A 20,181-nucleotide genomic window follows, 5' to 3' on the forward strand; every position below is an offset into this window, starting at 1 on the left:
ATAGGACCCAAATTATCTGTTCAGACTTACAGGTTTGGAAGGTTGTTGTGCTCACGGCGCCCATCTTGCCATCTTTCTCTCCAACAATGGTCACAGTGTAGCGCTGCCCAGGAGCCAGGCCCACCTGAGTGTAGCTGTTCATTGCCCCGTTCACCGTGGCTGTGATCGTCTGATCACTTTCTTTCTGCAAGGCATAGATTGGAAAATTTTGGGTGAAGATCCTGGGAAGAAATAAATGCAACTCTGGACAGAAATAAATGATGTGGCATTATAGAAGCTTATTGAAACTGTGCCACGGCCGTAATCAAAGCATGAAAACAGTTCAATCAAACGAAAATGATTAGGCTGTTTACAATTATTTCATTAATTAACATCTCTGGTGCCACCCAGCACGACAGTTGATGGATATACTGTATATTAGCTGTTATTTACAGGGTCAGGTTGCCAGCTGGACAACCGGATGCTCAAGGATCCAACAGTGACAAAAAGGCAACATTGGGGATCGAACCAAGGACCTCCTGCTCAGCAGTCCAACACCATAACCACCAACCCGCCCCTGATCCCTAATTAGCAGTTTGCGTAGTTGTGAGATGTGAAAGTGTGAACCCCGCATGTTTTCCAGAAATCATGTTTGTGATGCCAAGAGGCTCTATGAATGAAGATGCCGCCTGGTGGCGAGATTGTCTTATTACAGTTCACATAATTTATAATGTACTGTGTTATATTTACAGTAGTAATGTACCATCTACTTTAGTACTGAATAGATACTAATGAATTATTTAATATTCACGTGAATTTATATTGCATCCATCCATGCAGTGGTGTCTCTTCCAGTGTTCCCATCCCACTCCCACTACTCCCATGAAAGACTCCAGATCTAGTGCATCCCTGACCAGGATAAAGTCATGAACAAAGATATACTGTACTGTATGAGTAAAAAAGTAAAATAAATAAAAAATAGTGGTTTTCTGGGAAGTCAAACCTTTATATATAGCCAATCACAGTCCCTTCTCACACTCCCACTCAGTGAAGATGTACATGTAAGCTTCAGACTTCAACATGATATAATGCGGTTTTGATTCATAAAGCAGTGAGTCGATCTTCAACACTACCGTAATCCTGAATCTGCTGCAGTATGATGTGATTTATTAGCCAGCAATCCATTTTGCTCAGAGTCTTGGCTAGGCCTGTGTTTAGTCCATGAGTAATGTAGAGAAGGACTCTTTCCAAACTATCACTAGCAAATCACCTGTTAAATTATTTGCACACAAAATGAATTATTTCATGATTTGGTTCGGCCAATTTGTTTTCATTTATTTAATTTTTGCCTTTTAATCATCAGCTCAAAATGTTTAACTGTTTAAGAGCAGTGAAGGCATCTCCACCGGCATTATTTGACCTAAATAAGTCCAAAATCGTCATATAGGGTCGAAAGGGCCAGTCCAAAATATGACTCAGTCTGGGTGGTAAATGGTTTAAATATGACTAGGATGTAAGGGTTTATTCTTTCACCTAGAGATGGAAGAAGAGATACAATGTTCGATATGAACTGTAATAATATGCAGTAAGTACACATAAGGTGTTTAAGTTTTTTTAGAAATTAAAATCTATCAAGAATCTAACTTTGGCACTAAGCTAACGTTAGTAACGATATCCTAAAAATTATTATTATCATTATGAGTGTTTAGGTTTGCAAAATATTAACTCTTCAATTCATTTTAAATGCTTTAAAACGCAAATTATTCCACTTGAAAAAAAAAAACTTTCCAAAAATCTGAACATAGATCTTAATAAAACTGTGTAAACTCAACTACTTTCATCTAAACCTATTTAATGATGTGCATTACAACAGCACGTAACTCAACATGTAATAAGACAATCTCGCCACCAGGTGGTGTCTTCATTTTAATGATACTCTGTATGTATCATCCGTGTGTTTGTTTGGGATCACAAACATGATTTCTGGACCACATGAGGGGTTCCTGCTATCACATCTCTCAACTATGCACCTCCAGACTCGCACACATGGAAGCGGTTTGCGCCTGAAGGACCGGGAGGGATGGAGGGACGTGGTTATTTGGACGTCAAGTGTTTCCCTAATTAGCTGTCTAAAAGGATTCAGCGAGTGCACGAGACACACCACAGCAAATCTATTAGGAAAACCGGATTTCTGGCAGCGAAAGGAACGATGCCATGTTACATTTTCGTCAATCGGTGAAACACAAGCTCTCTGTACTGATCTCAAAAACATCTCTTTCTGCAGGATAAGGAAAGATATCCGTCTGGATTTAAGACGTTTATGCATCGGAAAGCTTGCTCCATGGCACTTTAAAAAAACTCTAAATTTTCTTCTGCAATCTGGCATCGTTCTTGAGCGCTGGTTCTGGTTTTGAGATAAATGCAAGTGGACGGACCCAGCTGTTGACCTTGAGGCACTCCGTCTGCAGAAAATCCCTCAACAGGCCTGGGAGCGTGCACTTCCTTACTGCTTATCAGCAAATATAACGGGAGGATCTTTCAATCAATCTCTTTCTGCTCTCTTTGAGTCTGTCTGCCTGTCTCCCTCTCTCTATTTCTCTCTTACTTTTTCTCTTAGTCTCTCGTCCATCCGGATGTCCCAGCTGTTGGTCTATGATGTCATTTCTCTGGGCAAGCTAATGTTTCTAACGATGTTTACTCCTCCCTTAGCAACAAGCGTCCTACATCTGTATCTCTTCGTCTTTGCACCAAACACTTTTCTTCATCTCTCTCTCTCTCTCTCTCTTTCAGTCTTTTACTCGTCTGCCTTGTTTGCTTCTAAACTCTTTCTCACACACCCTCCCTTGTCACGTTTTGGGTGGAGGGAACAATGTGCCTCGGTGACTCTGGCCTCTCTCTCTCTCAATGTGTCTCTTGTTGTGAATTTCTTTGCCGATGCGGTTCCCAAACTTCCCCAACAGAGCAGTAAACTCTTTCTTTCTTTCACTTTGTGCTTCCATCATCCTTAATTTATTCCTCAGCTGCACTGAAGTCTTGTCCAGGCCTGATACTCCTCACCCACGGCATTTTATTACAATATCGCTGCATTGATTCAGACTCGCACACCATTATTCATTTTCCCAGCAATTAAATGTCAGTACAGTAACACACACACACACACACACACACACACACACTTTGCATTAAATTTGTGTTGCTATAAGTATCTTTTATTACTAGGGCCGTGATGCAATTTGGGTCGTATTTCGAATAGAGTTCATCTCTCAGTTTTTTCTCAATTTTAAAACTGAACACATCATACACATATCAGTATTAATAAGAGTTACACACGTGGGGACGGAGCTTTCTTTAAATTTACCTCAATTTCAGAGGTGGGAAAATTACACAAATCCTGTAGGGCAACTATTACTCTAGTAAAAGTACTCATGTACACCTGAGGAAAAGAAAAAAAAGGAGCTGCCCTCAAATTTACTTATTCATGTACAGTACAGGACAGGGCTTAAGTCAGCTTATAGTAGGGTTTTTCATAGTAAACCCTTAACGAGACGCGTCTGATTCGAAGATATCGCTTACCATCCTTTATCGATCACCCTCCACATGGGGGCGCAATTCCTTTACAGCTATTTGGGTTTAATTTGTTCTACAGAACTTGTGAATTAAAGCACGATATCATTTCTCATACATCTCTCTCTCTCTCTAACACACACACATACACACCTCATCAGAGCTTAATATAAATATATTAAAAAAAGTAAATGAATCTCGGTGTTGGATCAGGTGCTATTCTATACTGAATAATGAGATACTGTTAGGTAGAAACCACTTTCTTTTTTAATAAGCCATTGATTTTTGTCATTATTCATCTTTTACTATTACTTGTAGTCTCTATATTTTTATATTATTTAGCAGCACGAAAACACAACTCTCCGTTTTCAGTCCTTATTTTCTATCCCTTGTTGTTTGGTGATTATACAGTAAAGGTGGGAGTCTGTTTTTTAAGACTAGGTTGAGATGCTGTTGGAGGTTGTAGGTTGAGATGCTGTTGGAGGTTGTAGGTCGAGATGCTGTTGGAGGTGTGAATTCCATCAAAATGATTTTAATAACACAGTACCCAGAAATTCTGAGTGTAAATCCTGACATAAGGTTTGGACTCGAGCCTTATTGTCCCCCTTCCACTCACGTCTCCGCCCTCTCAGCACTCTGCAGTTCTGTAGAGGAGGCCGTGTACTGACGGATCGTTGGGAGAAGGCATGGTGCAGGCTTGAGCCTTAGCAGCTTCACCATGTGGCGTGGCAGTGCTCTCCCTGCCCCGGGTCGGCTCGTCTGATTCACACATAACGCGGGGTGAGGATGGAGAACACATGCTGCTGCAATGACGGATCCACTGAATCTGCCTCATTACATGAAGTCTTAGTTAAAGACATCTGTCTGGATCATAGATCACCAGCCTGTCAGATGTAATCAGACATCATGCTTAAGATCGGACTTTCTGTCTTTGTGTGATTTATTAATCAGGACTGTAAGCTCCTTATAATGCGTGACATACGCCAGATTGCACCTATTCTGTTTTTTATTAAATAAAATGATATGATGACTGAATTTAAGCATGATGCTTGGAAGCTTTGACCTTATATTAATAATAGATTTAATATTGATTTTGCGTTTGAGATCATACAGTGTATGATCATACATTTAATGTAAATCTGCTTGAAACGAGTTAACTTTATTTGTAATTTTATAATTAATATTGTCATTAGCATTAATATTAGTGTTATAAGTTATGTTAAAATAAGCATTAATGTTTAAGTTAATATTATAAATAACACGATCATGAATGTTATGATTATAATTAATATTATCATGGATATTTTTATTAGACTCATCTTTTGCATTGTTATTAAAATCATCATTAACATTATAGTTAATATTATTATTAAATTTATAATTGAATATCATACCTATTATTAGTACTTTTTTTATTATACTTTTCAGCCCCGTGAGTTATAGCCTACCGCTCAGGTAAATAAAAAGTGAAAAACTAAACTGTGTCAGCTCCAAACCAAATGAGGATCGGCTCAAGGGTGGAATGAGCGCCGCTGTGGTTACACACTTCACTTAACAGACTGGCACTGATGGTCTGGAAGCACTAAATCAACTCTCCTACTCGCTCTGATATGAATAAAGGAGATGACGGGCTTTTTCCACTGCTACATTCTTCCTTAATGGGCAAATAAAAGTGTGATTTTTTTTTCACTGCAGGCCCAGCCTCGAGCTCTAGAATTCTGTGTTTTCTTCCTGCTGTTTTTTTTCTATATTTAATGAATGCTTATAAGTTTGCATAAGTTTTTTTTTTTCCCATACTTCTGAGTGTTCGGAATTTCTGAACTCTGATTGGTCAGAAGGTTAGAAGGTTTCTAATATGTCGTGCATTTCTTTAGCAATGATGCACAACAGAAATGCGTTTTCCTGTACGGAGAAGGTGTTTATAAAACATAGCATTAGTGGAAGGAGTCTCCAGTGTCAGTGTTTTGTAATGGTCAGAGGTAAAGCTCTAACATTTTTGTTGTCTTTAAACATCTTAAGCAAGGAGCTTTATAATAGCACCAGGAAAAAAAACCCCCCGCATATCACATGATCCTAACAAACTCTACCTGTGTCTCCTTGTGTCTCATTGAGCATCGAATTTGGTTTGACTTTTTTTCATGGTTACGTCTTGTTAATTTGCTTTTCAATATGATATTGTTTAAGAGATTTGGGTTGCCGATCGGAGGGTCATGGGTTCGAGCACACCCACTGCTTGGTCGTGCCTGTTGGGTCCTTGGATAAAACACTAAAACCTACACCCCATACAAACTACTTAAAAAAAAATCATATTATTCTGTACAGGATGGTCCTGCATTATAAGAGATGGCGGTAACTCTAGTAGGACCACCCTGATAAAGGTAGAAGAGGGAGGTAACTATGTACATGCACTTGTGTTTAAGTTCATATTAAACATATCTTTACTTGAGTAGTTTTCGTCAGATTTCTGGCGGATTTCTGCACGCTGGAGTGTTACCTAACAACGTTGGTGTGTTGTTGTGCGTGGTTGAAGAGCCACCTTCTGACTATTATGCATAATTGCGTGACTCACCTTTCTAATACAAGCCATGTGTTTTGTGATACTTACATTAAATTAATGGTGGGCACTTCTGTAATTCTGCTCGAGTACACATGTACGTACATGGAGGAATTGGTTTATGTACATTATGCCCAACACTTGTTATCAATCTTTATAACTTTCCCCCTATCATCCCAGTTAAATCCATTTCAGTTCCAGGATGGAAAGCTATGAAAGGTAGAAGAGAACAGGGTGGGGTGAATACTTATGCAAGACATTGTGTGGTAACACCGTCATTTGGAAAATCTGTGGTTTTGGTAATGAATTGCAGCTTTGTTTAGTTCTGCATTCATGATACTAATAAACTTTTCCATGTCAAAGTTTGATAAATAAGCAGATTGAGGAGGAATTCTTAAATTGTTAGTGGTTACTGATTTTAATTGATTGATTGACAGATAGATAAATTGATTAATTGATTGCCAGATTAAACTGGACACTGGCCTGAGTGTAATGTTACCTCTTGTTCTTGTAGTTATTGTTAGTAGGATTTTTTTTTTTCAGTACGTATTGATTTAATGTACTGTAGATAGTATCTTGTTTGTGAGAATAGTCCAATATAAATATAACCATTTTAACTGTTGTGTTTTTTTTTTTGTGTGTGTTGTGGTTCTGCTGTAAAATCCAGTAAAAAAAACTGGAATCCAGCTGTTCTCAATCTCACGTTTTTCAATGAAACAACAAAAAAAGACCAAATGCATGTGAGTCTGAGTCCGAGACTGTTCTGCTCATAAATTTGCACGTGAGCCCCATGGGAATGTTTTCTTTCATTTCCATTCGTGCCAACTCAAAGGCATGTTGTAAAACTGGTGCCGTAACCCAGCCTCGCCCCCTGCTGCAGGACCATCTGCGCAGCAGCACTTTATAGGCTCAGAGAAAAGGGAACGGGGGCGTGAAGTGAAAAATTCTGAAGGAAAAGGTCACAAAATTCACACCCTAATGAGCGTGGTGCATCAACTCGACAACAAGAGAGGAACTCCCATGTGTGTGTGTTTGCACAGGGCTGTGCTCCAGTGTTGTTATTATTAGTAGTTTTTTTCAGTTTTAGCTATGTTGACTTTGCTCAGTTATTTTTCTCAGGCCCCCATCACACTGAGCCGCGTCCACAAAAAATGTGTGAAGTAATAACTTGTACAACTTGGCAGGAACACAATAGAAACCAGTATGGACATAGACACATCCTTGACATGGAGCTGGCATGCTTTTTCTTAATAAAAAGCCTGGTGAGGACGTGATCAAATCAAGACACAGAAAGAACGATGGCACTGACATCATCACAATATCCTTACACAACTATATTACTATGCTAATCCAACGTTAGGGTTTCTGCTGGGTTGTTTTAGATGATAAGACATTGTATGTTGTTAAGTTCTTATTAAAATATTCTTCACGAATACCTAATTATATCTAAGTGCAGGGGTAGCTTAGTGGATAAGATATTGCACCTACTAATGCACGACCCAGCAGCTGGGCCCTTAAGCCTTCAAAATTAAAATTAAAATTCAGATCCGCTTGAGTAGCCATGGATAAGGGGCGTTTGCCTAATCAAACAAAGACAAAGTCTAATCAATTCCATTTAGTCATTTTGGCAGACGCTTTTATCCAGAGCGACTTACATTTTTATCTCATTACACATCTGAGCAGTTGAGGGTTAAGGGCCGCGCTCAAGGGCCCAACGATGGCAACTTGGTGGTTGTGGAGTTTGAAGCTGGGATTTTCTGAACCGTAGTCCAATGCCTTAACCACTGAGCTACCCCTGACTGGGGTAGCTCAGTGGTTAAGGCATAAGCTCAGTGGTTACATAGCATGCTTTCTGAGTAAGTAGCCTATCAATCACTCACTCACTCTCACTTATTCTCTATAGCGCTTATCCGGTACAGGGTGGCAGGAGGCATGGAGCCTATCCCAGGGGGGCTCGGGGCATGGGGCAGGGTACACCCTGTATGGGGGTGCCAATTCATCGCAATGCACAAGCACACTAAAAGAAATTTGGAAATGTAAATCAATCTGCTCCAATGATCCAGAAGCCTAGTCTTTGATCTGTCTGAGGAAAATGGAGTACCCGGAGGAAACCCACCAAACAAGCGGATTAATAGAACTCCGCACATATAGATGGTTCAAGTGCCCAAGGCAGGACTCAAACCTTAGACCCTGGAGATTCAAGGACGCTAACCAATACACCACTGTGCCAGTAGTCATAGGCTTAATGTCAGGTACTGTAAATGCTAAAAATATACAAGAATACTGAAAAGACTGGAACAGGAAAAAGAGCCTTACAGAGCAAATCGTTTCTGTACCAGGTTATGAAAAAAGGTGTATCACAGATAGTTGATGAAGCGTCAGAAGTTGATGGAGCACAGCAATGCGACCTTAGGCCTTTATGCATCATCTTTTCTGCTATATTTAAGCCTTTTTGTATACCTTTTGTGATGCCCTAAGGGGCGGTGGTGGCTCAGCGTGTTAATGCTGTTACTGATTGGAACGTTGCCACTGTGGGGCCCTCGAGCAAGGCCCTTAACTCTGTCTACTCCAGGGTTGCTGGGAAAATTGCTGACCATTTTTACAGTGTTCCAACCCCTGCATTCCAACAAAAAGCTGGGATACGCAAAGAATAAATAATTTTACTGTCCAGGAATGTATATGTGACAAAGAAAGGCTGAAGTGAACCAGACCTGGCACACCTGAATGTGTGTCACTCTTCAAATAATGGGTTCTTGAATAAGATTGATCAACTGAGGATCCTTTTCTAATTGATAAATAAAACATTGGGGCTTAGAGTTCTTATTGCATCAAGTAGCACATGTACTGTAAGTCAGACAGACAGGTGCAGTGCGCTGCATGCTGCACACATCAGTGGTTTCCTGGACGAAAGGTCGTGCGATAGGAAGTGGTTTGTGGTAAACCAGAAATGTGCAAGTCAATGCAGAGAAGACAGAGTAAGAGAGACAATTGGTTTCACACATTTGCAACACAACTGTGACGGAATTACTCTATAATTTTAAAATATCGCTTTGCTTTTGCACTTAGTATTTGCATATATTATTATCATTGTATTATCATTGACAGGAACAGCAAAAGGAAACATGAGTTTTGAAACGTGAGTTTTGCATTCAGATGATGAGGTTTAAAGTGTATATCAGTTTGTTAATTACCTCACTGGTGAAGGTGATATGGTAAGTGCTGTACTGCACCAAAGTCGATGCAGTCCAGACGAGTGTAACTGAAGATTCTGTGATGTTTCTGGCACTGAAGTGAGACACAGCAACCAGTTCTGAGAGAAAAGCATGATAAGAGATTGATTAGTACATCAATGGTGTGAATCTGTAGCTAACACACCACATACTTTAGACAAGATCTTTTTCTAGCCCATAGTAAGAACTTTGTTATTTATTTTTACGCCTTTCTTTATGGTGATCTTTAGGGTACACACCTGGTATATACTAACGATGACCCTGACCCTGGCCTTGGACTTTATCGTTTCTGCAGCAACAATCTCCATGTTTGTCTCTGTCACTATCTCAGGTTTGGATTCTGCTTTTGGTCCTGTCTCTGCTTATGTCTTTGGATCCATTTTGTGTTTTAATCTATCTTCTTGAGCCACAATTACCAATCCTTTCCTATCATTTCCCCTATCTTGGACTTTGGTCCAGATTTTGGTCCAGATTTACCCTTACTTCTTGTGATCGAGCCTTCTCCAACATTTACATTTAGGCATTTGGCAGACGCTCTTATCCAGAGCGACTTACATTTTTATCTCATTACACATCTGAGCAGTTGAGGGTTAAGGGCCACGCTCAAGGGCCCAACAGTGGCAACTTGGTGGTTGTGGGGTTTGAACCTGGGATCTTCCAAACCGTAGTCCAATGCCTTAACCACTGAGCTACCCCTGGCTTCCAACATTACTCTCAGATCTTGCACCTTCCTCAGGGAAAACCTCATCCATTATTTCTTCTCCAGCACAACACTTTGCTTCTTTCATTTTTATAGAATCATGTGCTTCTTCTTCTCTAGGATGTCATTAAACTTAGATGCTTTCTGCACATATTTGACTTTCAAGTCTGTTTTAAGTTTGAGATTACCCAAAGGAAATTTAGCAAGCATGGGTAGAACATGCAACAATAATAACTGCTAACCCACTGTGAGACCTTAATCTGATTCCACCACCATTAAGTTGACCAACGACTTTGTACTTCCACATAAAGTTTAGACTTCACTCCATGCTATACATCCAGCCCTACTTTTACTTCTCCTCTTGTATCAAACCTAGACACTTCACTTTCTCCAACGTTTTCCAACTTTCCCCACCAAGTTCAGCTTTTTCTCCTGCATCTATTCCAGACCTTAGCCTTTCCCCAGCATAAACTTCACTTTACTCCTTCCCTTGTATCACTCTCAGGACTCTGCTTCTTCTGCAATATGAGGATCTCCTTTTGAGCATCAGAAATAGGCCGTAGACAACAGTTCTGCACCAGTCTTGAATTATGTTGTTTTCTCGTCATGTTCTGCCAAGTTCTTACCAATTCCTTGCATTGAGATTACACCTCCCTTATTGTTCCCAGGCCCTAAAGCATCTCTTGTATCAGTTTCTGCCCTCTGAACCAATCCTATTCTTGAACCATAAGCTTCCAATATTAGCACAGTGTCTCCACAGTGCCAGCAGTAGTTTTCGCTTTTCCTGGTCTCCTAGTTCCCTTATAAATCTCATGATTTATTACATGTGTTACATGTTTAAAAAGCAGTCAATTCAACAAAAGTAAAATATAAAGGTGGTGGATGAATCAGCTTACCTGTTGCACAGTCAGAGCCTGTAAATCCAACCTTACACTCGCTGCAATCCGGCTCAGCAAAACCGGGATTACACATGCACTTTCCATTCACACATCTTCCTTTATTGCTGCAGTTCTTTGGGCAGGTCTTGGTGGAGCAGTCTTGTCCAGTAAAGCCAACTTCACACACACATCTTCCATTTACACATTTGCCTTTGTTGTTGCAATTTCCAGGACAAGACCTCTCAGAACAATCTTGTCCCGTGAATCCAGTATTGCACACACACTTCCCGTCCACACACCTGCCTTTGTTGTTGCAGTTGTTGAGGCAGGACTTTTCAGAGCATTCTGGACCTGTGAATCCATCATCGCACACACACTTCCCGTTCACACACCTGCCTTTGTCGTTGCAGTTTCCAGGGCAAGACCTTTCAGAACAATCTGCTCCTGTGAATCCGGTATGGCACACACACTCCCCATCCACACACCTGCCTTTGTCGTTGCAATTTCCAGGGCAAGACCTTTCAGAACAATCTGCTCCTGTGAACCCGGTATCGCACACACACTCTCCGTTCACACACCTGCCGTTGTCGTTGCAATTTCCAGGGCAGGACCTGTCAGAACAATCTGCTCCTGTGAACCCGGTATCACACACACACTCTCCGTTCACACACCTGCCGTTGTCGTTGCAATTTCCAGGGCAGGACCTTTCAGAACAATCTGCTCCTGTGAACCCGGTATCGCACACACATTCCCCATTCACACACCTCCCTTTATCGTTGCAATTTCCGGGGCAGGACTGTTCTAAACAGTCTGGACCTGTGAACCCGGTATCGCACACACATTTCCCGTTCACACACCTGCCTTTATCGTTACAATTTCCGGGGCAGGATTGTTCTGCACAGTCTGGACCTGTGAATTCAGCATCGCACACACACTTACCATTCACACATTGTCCTCTGTCATTGCAATTTCCAGGGCAGGACCTTTCCGAGCAGTCTGCACCTGTGAATCCAGTATTACACACACACTGTCCATTCACACACCTGCCTTTTTTGTTGCAATTTCCAGGGCACGACAGTTCTGAACAGTCTGGTCCTGTGAATCCAGCATCACACACACACTTCCCTTTCACACATTTTCCATTGTTGTTGCAGTTTCTGGGGCAGGACCTTTCAGAGCAGTCTGGACTTGTGTATCCAGGATTGCACACACACTTTCCATTCACACACCTGCCTTTTTTATTGCAATTTCCAGGGCAGGACCTTTCAGAACAATCTGAACCTGTGAATCCTTCATCACACACACACTTTCCATTCACGCACCTGCCTTGGTTGTTGCAATTTCCGGGACAGGACCTTTCCGAGCACTCTGGTCCAGTGAATCCAGGATTGCATTCGCATTTCCCATTTACACACCTGCCTTTCTTATTGCAATTTCCAGGACACTGTGCATTTGAGCAGTCTGGTCCGATGAATCCTGTATCACACACACACCTTCCCTTCACACACCGGCCATGGCTACTGCAATTTTTGGGACATGTTTTAATTGTGCAGTCTGGTCCTGTAAACCCGGGATCACACACGCATGTGCCATTCACACACTTCCCCTTGTTGTTGCAGCCTCCTGGGCAGTCGGGCAGACTACAGTCAGGTCCGCTGAATCCGGAGAAACACACACACTTCCCGTCGACACAGCGACCCTGGTCATTGCAGTCATTCAAACACTGATCAGTGGTGCAGCCCGCTCCTAAAATAAAAAGAAATAAAAAAAATGATTTTTTTTTAAATGCCTACGGTATTATGAGGCAAAACATCTGCTCATATAGCTTTGTGATAAAGAGCGACTCTAAGGGATTGAGCAATATATCTGTGTAGTCTGTCTTGTGCAGTTTAATACCTCTGCACATCTGTTTGATAACTCCTCTAATGTCCACTTGCTTTGTCCTAGTCATACTGGACACAGTTTAAAACTCTGAAGAAACTCTCATGCTATTTATCACTTATAATTTGAAACAAATGGCCACATGTTCATGTTGTTAACACTGCCTGGCCAAATATCACACTGCCTGCCTCTCCAATATCTCAGCCTTGAGCTTTGATTGTGGAGGACAGTCTGGTGTCCAGTTCATGTGTGAAAATGAGTTCTGGAATATGGCGCGTGCCATCAGGGAAGAAAAACTCAATGCGATACATGTCATAACCTGGTGATTCAGTACATTCAGGTGGTCAGCTGACTTCATTTTATTGCCCCATAACGTTACTGAGTCTCGACCTGAGTAACTGATCAACCCCAGATCATAACACTGTCTCCAGAGGCTTGTACAGTGGACACTATGCATGATGGGAGCATCGCGTCATGTCCTTCCCTTCTCACCCTGACCACCCATCACTCTGGAATAGGCTCAGTCTGGACTGGTCAGGTCACATGACCTTTTTCCATGGCTCTAAAGTCCAGTCTTTATGATCCCTAACAAACTGAGGCTTTTTAAAGATCAGTTTCACTAACAAGTGGTTTTCTTATGAACACACAGCTGTTTAGTCTCAATCCTGTGAGTTCTGTCTGGGTGCGTGCATTCGGAAATGCACTTTCACTTTTAAACATGGGCTTAATAGCCAAACAAACACTGTTGATTTTTTTTTACCATGCAAACAGGCTTTCAAGTGACGTCCATTTACACTGATTCAGGATGTTTTTCTGACCACATTGTCTGTGAAGTTGAGCGTTCAGCTCTATCCTTCCAGGGTGAATGATGTCTTGGAGAGATCTTAACCCAATTCCGGTCATTTAAATGTTTTCTTTGCTTAACGCAGGCCAGTACTTTTACCAATCCGAAACCGTGAAATTTTTTGGCCGGGCTACGTAGTTCCCTCTCAGTTTCATTTTCATGAAGGCCATGTGGCTATCTTATGGGCTGTTTTATTACTTCATTTTTTTGGAATTAGGATATTGTGTAATGTTCAGTGAGTCGAGAAAGCATGCAAGTCCTTAAATTCCGAATTAGATATAGTAAATCAAGACTATTGATTATTATCAAAGTCCCTTGCAAGGGTCACGGAACAGGCAGCCAACATAAAACAAGTGTAGTTCATTATCAGAGCTGGAAGGACTTCAGAGATTCACAGCAGGACCGAACACAGAGACAAGGCACATGCTCAAGGTAGACGAAGCATTCTCTGACAAGACAGTGGTGTATAAAGGGGCAAGGAACAAAACAGAACAGCTGGACGGAAACCAAATCAGACCATGTTGTTGCCATGGGAACGGCAAAGCAAAGAGGTAGTTAGAAAAGAAGTAGACTTTTTCTTCTAAAAGCATTAATTATATGATGCTCTGACAACCCTGAGTGGATCCACTTTACCTCTACTTTGCTGGGATGTACAGCAGCCGCCGTCCGGACCTCCACATTTCTCCCTGAGCTCTGAAACCTCCCTCTCCAATGCCTCGATTCGCTCATGAAGAGCTGCATATTCAGCCTTGCAGCACGGACCGGACGCAGCGCTGGGAACCAGGCGGATCCGGTGGGTGAGAACTAAAGGAGAACCGGGCGTCAGGTCAACCTCCTGACCCTCCACTGTGTTGGGGTCAGAAACACACCTCTCTGATATCACCATCTTGACTGGCTGTGGTTCAGAGGGAAGAGATGCACTACGGGAAAGCAGGGCAGGGCTTGGAATGAGGAAGAGGATGAGGCGCAGGAGGAAGGGCATGGTTGCTTTAACACATAAAGCGCCAGGCGGGTGAACTTTACGCCCGGGTCTGTCCTGTTCGCTTTTTTTCTCCAAATCCTAGAAAGTTTTTATTTCGCGTAGGGGTTCTGCTTAAAGAGATTTCTAAAAGAGATTGATTTTCATTTCTTAACTCCACTGCAGAACCTGAAATGATGAAAGGAAATGAAAAAAAGTGTGTATTGCGAAATCCTTTTGAATTTATGGTACATTTTTGTGATAACACTCACCTCTGGATTATTTACTGTCATCGAGTCTGTGTGGAGAGACGAAAAGCAGAGACACATAGACAGCCATTATAGTGTGACATAAAGCGCTTTTCATTAGCCACATCACACACACACACACACACACAGATTTCACACAGCTGCTTTCATGACTTTAACTCACTGAACCCTGATGGATAAATATTTAGTATTTACACAAGTTAATGTATTTTGTAGAGATTTTATTGCATCCTGGCTCTGAACTCGGAGTCGATATACAGCCTGGATTACTTCTCGATTAAACGCGTTCTTTGCTAACAGTCGACTCATTCAGCAACACAAACACACACTTTTACTTTCTGCTACTGCTCTTCAAAACTGTAATATGAAGCGTCGTCGTTAGTGTGACTGAGTGCAGCACTGGTTCTCCCCGCACTCCTTCTTCTGCTTCTCCTTCCACTTCTTTCACTTTTTCTAATTCTCTAAATCTTTTTGTTTTCCCACGCAAAAGACTTTGGACAGATTACAGTTATTCCTAAATAGCAGACTTTTTAAACACAGTAAAAATGTCTCTGTGGTCCTTTAAAGGCTCTCTGAGGACATCATTACTGTCTCTCTCTCTCTCTCTCTCTCTCTCTCTCTCTCTCTCACTCTCACTCCCTCTATTCCAGTATTACGCTTTTTTCCCATTAGGCACAATTGCTTCATCAGTGATGTCACATTCTAATTCAGTGAGTTATTTAAAGGACACCTGAGTGCGAGTGAACTGAACCTAACCTTCTTAAAAATCCCCCCTTAATGTAATGAGCTGGACTTTGGGGTTCAGTGTACTCAGATCTGGGCCGAGGTCCACGAGACAAAAGTTCCCTTATATTGTACACCAGTGGGTTTTATGAAAGCCTCCACCTCCGCTCTTCCCCTCCGGCCAGGATTCACATGAGTACTATTGTTCTGTACCTGAGTACACTTATGTATCTACAGTCTCCGATACGGCAGGTGGCACCCGGTTGGTTTGTAGTCCAGGTCTGTGTTTATGGTACGGTTGGCTTTCAGGGCTCTGCACTGAGTGGGTTCACACTGCACCACCAGGACCAGGGCACGACTGTGGACGCAGCCTCATTCTACACTTTCACTTACAGTCGGTGTAACTTTCTCATTCAACAAACATCAACCTCAGAACTATCAGAGAAACATCTCAACAGCCGACCAATCAGAATAAACCCTGTGCGTGCTCCTCTATTAATCAGTCCATCAGGGAGAGGAAGTTCTACAGCCAACTCATTCACTGTTAATGAAAGAGTAAAGAGAGAGGGAGGGGAGAGAGACAGACAGAGAGAGAGAGAGAGAGAGAGAGAGAGAGAGGAGGAGTGGAACGATTCAAGGGAATTCAATTTCAGAAACTGCTTCTTAAATTTTGGCACTCTGAAAGGAGCTGTGTTCTCTGCAGGGTCAAAAAGAGTCGTAGTGCTCAAACACATACTGTACACACACACGTATGCAAACACACGTGCACACACATTGGTACACACAGATGGAGATGAAGACAGCTAGAATGGATAAAAAAATTGATTGTGATGAAAGTGATAGTTAAAGTTAGATAAATAAAGAGGGAAATGTACAGAGGAAAAAAGACAGATGGAGAGAGACTGATGGGCATAGAGACAGACAGACAGACAGAGAGACAGACAGACAGACAGACAGACAGATAGATAGATAGATAGATAGATAGATAGATAGATAGATAGATAGATAGATAGATAGATAGATAGATAGATAGATAGATGGATAGAGGAAGAGACCACTGGTATGTGTATATTTGGTTACAATACTGGAACCCTGGTTAAAAAACAAACCTTACAAAAACCACACAGCTGTACACACACACACACACACACACAATGAATTGTACAATCAAACTCACACGATCATATCATGCACTCACACAGTGACACACACACATTGGTCACATGATCAATTCCAGACTCTATACAGGTGTGTGTGTGTGTGTGTGTATGTGTGTGTGTATATGTGTGTATGCGTGTGTGTGTGTGTGTATAGGTGTGTACAGGTGTGTGTGCATGTGTGTGTGTGTGTGTGTGTGGGCGCGCGTGTGATTAATAAGGTCTTTCACACTGTGGAACATGTTGATGTTAATACAAAGCCGTAATAGTGTTGTAGCGCCTCCTTCAGGACACCATATGACTAATTCTCAGGGTCTGGGCCATCAATTTATTTATTTATGTATTTGTTTGTTTGTTTGTGTCTGGTCTCAGGCATACACGGTGGTTTAGTTCTCTTTTTTTCAGACTTCACTATTAAACCATGAGTATGCAAAAATAACAGATAATTCATTAATTCATTAATTAATTTTGCATTCTATGTAAATAAATAAAAGTAGTAACAATACACATAGCATACAATAAATATGTCTACATATGTGACATATAAAACTTATTTATTTTAATTTAAATAAGTTATTTAAATTATAATTTAAATACATTTATTTATTTTTATTTATTTTTATTTATTTTTTAATTTATTTTAGGGTATTACCATGATGCATCACCAATTAATATTTTTCTAAATAATTACTTTTCTTAATATTTCTAAAAATATTGAAACATTGTTTAAAAAGCATTCAGCTATGTACAGCAAAACAAACAAACAAACAAATAAAAAATAAATTAATAAGTAAGATTTAACTTAATTTTTTATAATACTTTTTTTTAAAGATATTGAGTAACTATATGAAAAGCAAATATTTTAAACATCAAAACATCAAATTCAGTTTATATTTTTTATTTTTTATTAAAAAAGGACAATTGTTAATTGCTCCCTGATGCTCAGGAAGTTTGTGTAAACATATTATTTATTAATTTATTTGTTCACTTATTTGTTTTTGTATGTAACAGAATGTTTAAAAATACAATTTAAAAACAATTTTTAAACATTATTAAAGTGGTAGAACTGATACTAACTATCTAGCTAAATAGCTAAGCAATCAACTAACTAAATAAAGAAAACAAACAAATAGTTAAAAGAATAAATAGGGGATGTTGAATGAATTAATAACTTACATGAATAGATTGTTAGGATAAAATGATAATGTAAACAGACAAATAAATAAATAAATAAATAAATAAATAAATAAATAAAATTTAGTTAATGAATCAACTAACTACATAAATAGATAATTGGCTGTGATGATTTATAAACATTTAACATATAGAATCTTCACAAGATTTAATTTATTTTTTTTCAGGATTTTTTTTTTTTTTTTTACAATTTATATATATATATATATATATATATATATATATATATATATATATATATATATATATATATATATATATATTATATTATATTCGGCACACATCAATATAACTTTATTAACTGAATTCACTACCTACACACATAACTATATACCTAACTAAACAAACAAATAAACAACAAATAGGTAAATAAATAAATGGATATTATAAAATTTCCCTATTAATTACGTAAATGGATCATTAGACTGTTATGATGTATAAACATACCGTATACATGTTCATATGTACATATATGAAATCTGCACAATTATCTTATATAATCTAATTATTTCAGGGATTTTTGGGGCATTTATTGATTTCATTTATTGCCTAAAATTCTCATGTATTTATTTCGTCTTTTTATTTTTCCGGTTTGTATTAATGACCTGTAGTGTGTATGAGGCTGTTAGTCTCAGTGCTGAGCCGAGTGAGTGATGAAGTGAAGATCAACAGACATAAGTTCAGTGATCAGCTCCATGTGGAGATCACAGTGCTGCAGGAGCTGTGCTTTCATTTAGCGTAGAGAATTCAGTTATGAAAAAAAAAATAATAAATGAATAAAGGAATGAAGGAACCCTGAAGCAGTGAGAGTAAAGATCCTGATCAAGTTTTCAGGTGCAGGACACACCAAAACCTCTCTCTCTCTCTCTCTCTCTCTCTCTCTGTCCTGTCTTTACATCACTCCTTTATTCATTCATATATCACAGCATGCAGGTCACTATGGTAACAACATACAGCTTTTTGATTATTCTGAGATTCTCAGACTTACCTGAAAAGAGAGGGATGCTCTCAGTCTTTCACTCGGTCTTCTCTCTCTTTCTCACTTTCTCTCTCTTTTCCTCTGTCCAATCTCAGAGAGTACTGATGGACTGACTGAGAAGATTGAGAGGAGGGAAGAAGGGACAAAGAGAGAGGGAGAGAGGGAGAGAGAGACAGGGGGAGGACAAATTCTTCAAGTATGAGAAAACTTTACAGCTTCCTTCTCTCTCTCTCTCTCTCTTTCTCTCTCTCTCTCTGTGATGTAACTCTGTGAGGTTTCGCAGGTCCCCATTGGGCGTTTGATTCTGACTCAAAGCATTTGAGTGACTGAGTAAAATAAATCTTTTCTGCTCATCATTGTCATCTACATGAACCCTCTCTTTTACACTCTTTCTGTGATGGGATGATAATTATAACACACTGTCATTAGAGGTCCAAATTCATACTCAGCCTATTACTTACTGCAAAATGCACAGTCAGTAACCTGAGGAATTCCCACAATCCAACAAAGTCCCAGTACAGGATGACCAGTGAGAGAGATGTGATGGTGAAAATATACAGAAGTATAACTGCAGTGGTTTAAATTAAATCAATTTAAACGCTACCCTACTAGTATACTCACCACTGATCAAATCTGATATACTATACTCACCACTGGGCCAAGCCTGCTATACCACTAGACTCACCACTGGACCTAGCCTGTTATACTACTATACTCACCACTGGACCTAGCCTGTTATACTACTATACTCGCAACTGGACAAAGCCTACTACTGTATAGTACTATACATACCACTGGACCTAGCTTGTTATACTACTATACTCGCAACTGGACAAAGCCTACTACTGTATAGTACTATACATACCACTGGACCTAGCTTGTTATACTACTATACTCACCACTGGACCAAGCCTGCTACTGTATACTACTATACTCACCACTGGGCTAAGCCTGCTATACTACTATACTCACCACTGGGCCAAGCCTGCTATATTTCTATACTCACCACTGGACCAAGCCTGCTACTGTATACTACTATACTCACCACTGGGCCAAGCCTGCTAAACTACTTTACTCACCACTGGACCAAGCCTGCTACTGTATACTACTATACTCACCACTGGGCCAAGCCTGCTATACTACTATACTCACCACTCGGCCAAGCCTGCTACTGTATACTACTATACTCAACACTGGACCAAGCCTGCTATACTACTATACTCACCACTGGGCTAAGCCTGCTATACTACTATACTCACCACTGGGCCAAG

At 40.2% G+C, this 20,181-nt stretch overlaps 1 protein-coding gene across 2 annotated transcripts in view; it reads right to left on the minus strand.

The window, feature by feature from the left end:
- Positions 1-19,035, minus strand: part of LOC128542172 (tenascin-X) — a 38,909-nt gene extending 19,874 nt beyond the window's left edge. For both annotated transcript variants that reach the window (XM_053512384.1, XM_053512383.1), the window contains exons 1-6: positions 18,920-19,035; positions 14,861-14,886; positions 14,264-14,777; positions 10,924-12,651; positions 9,289-9,407; positions 31-184 (exon numbers count right to left, since the gene is read on the minus strand). In XM_053512384.1, the coding sequence (XP_053368359.1) occupies positions 31-184; positions 9,289-9,407; positions 10,924-12,651; positions 14,264-14,612 (2,350 nt within the window). In that variant the 5' untranslated portion in view covers positions 14,613-14,777; positions 14,861-14,886; positions 18,920-19,035. The remainder of the gene's footprint in view (positions 1-30; positions 185-9,288; positions 9,408-10,923; positions 12,652-14,263; positions 14,778-14,860; positions 14,887-18,919) is intronic.
- Positions 19,036-20,181: the final 1,146 nt, after the last annotated feature.

This window comes from Clarias gariepinus, chromosome 2 (genome assembly GCF_024256425.1).
Source record: "Clarias gariepinus isolate MV-2021 ecotype Netherlands chromosome 2, CGAR_prim_01v2, whole genome shotgun sequence".
NCBI classification, from domain to species: Eukaryota; Metazoa; Chordata; class Actinopteri; order Siluriformes; family Clariidae; genus Clarias; species Clarias gariepinus.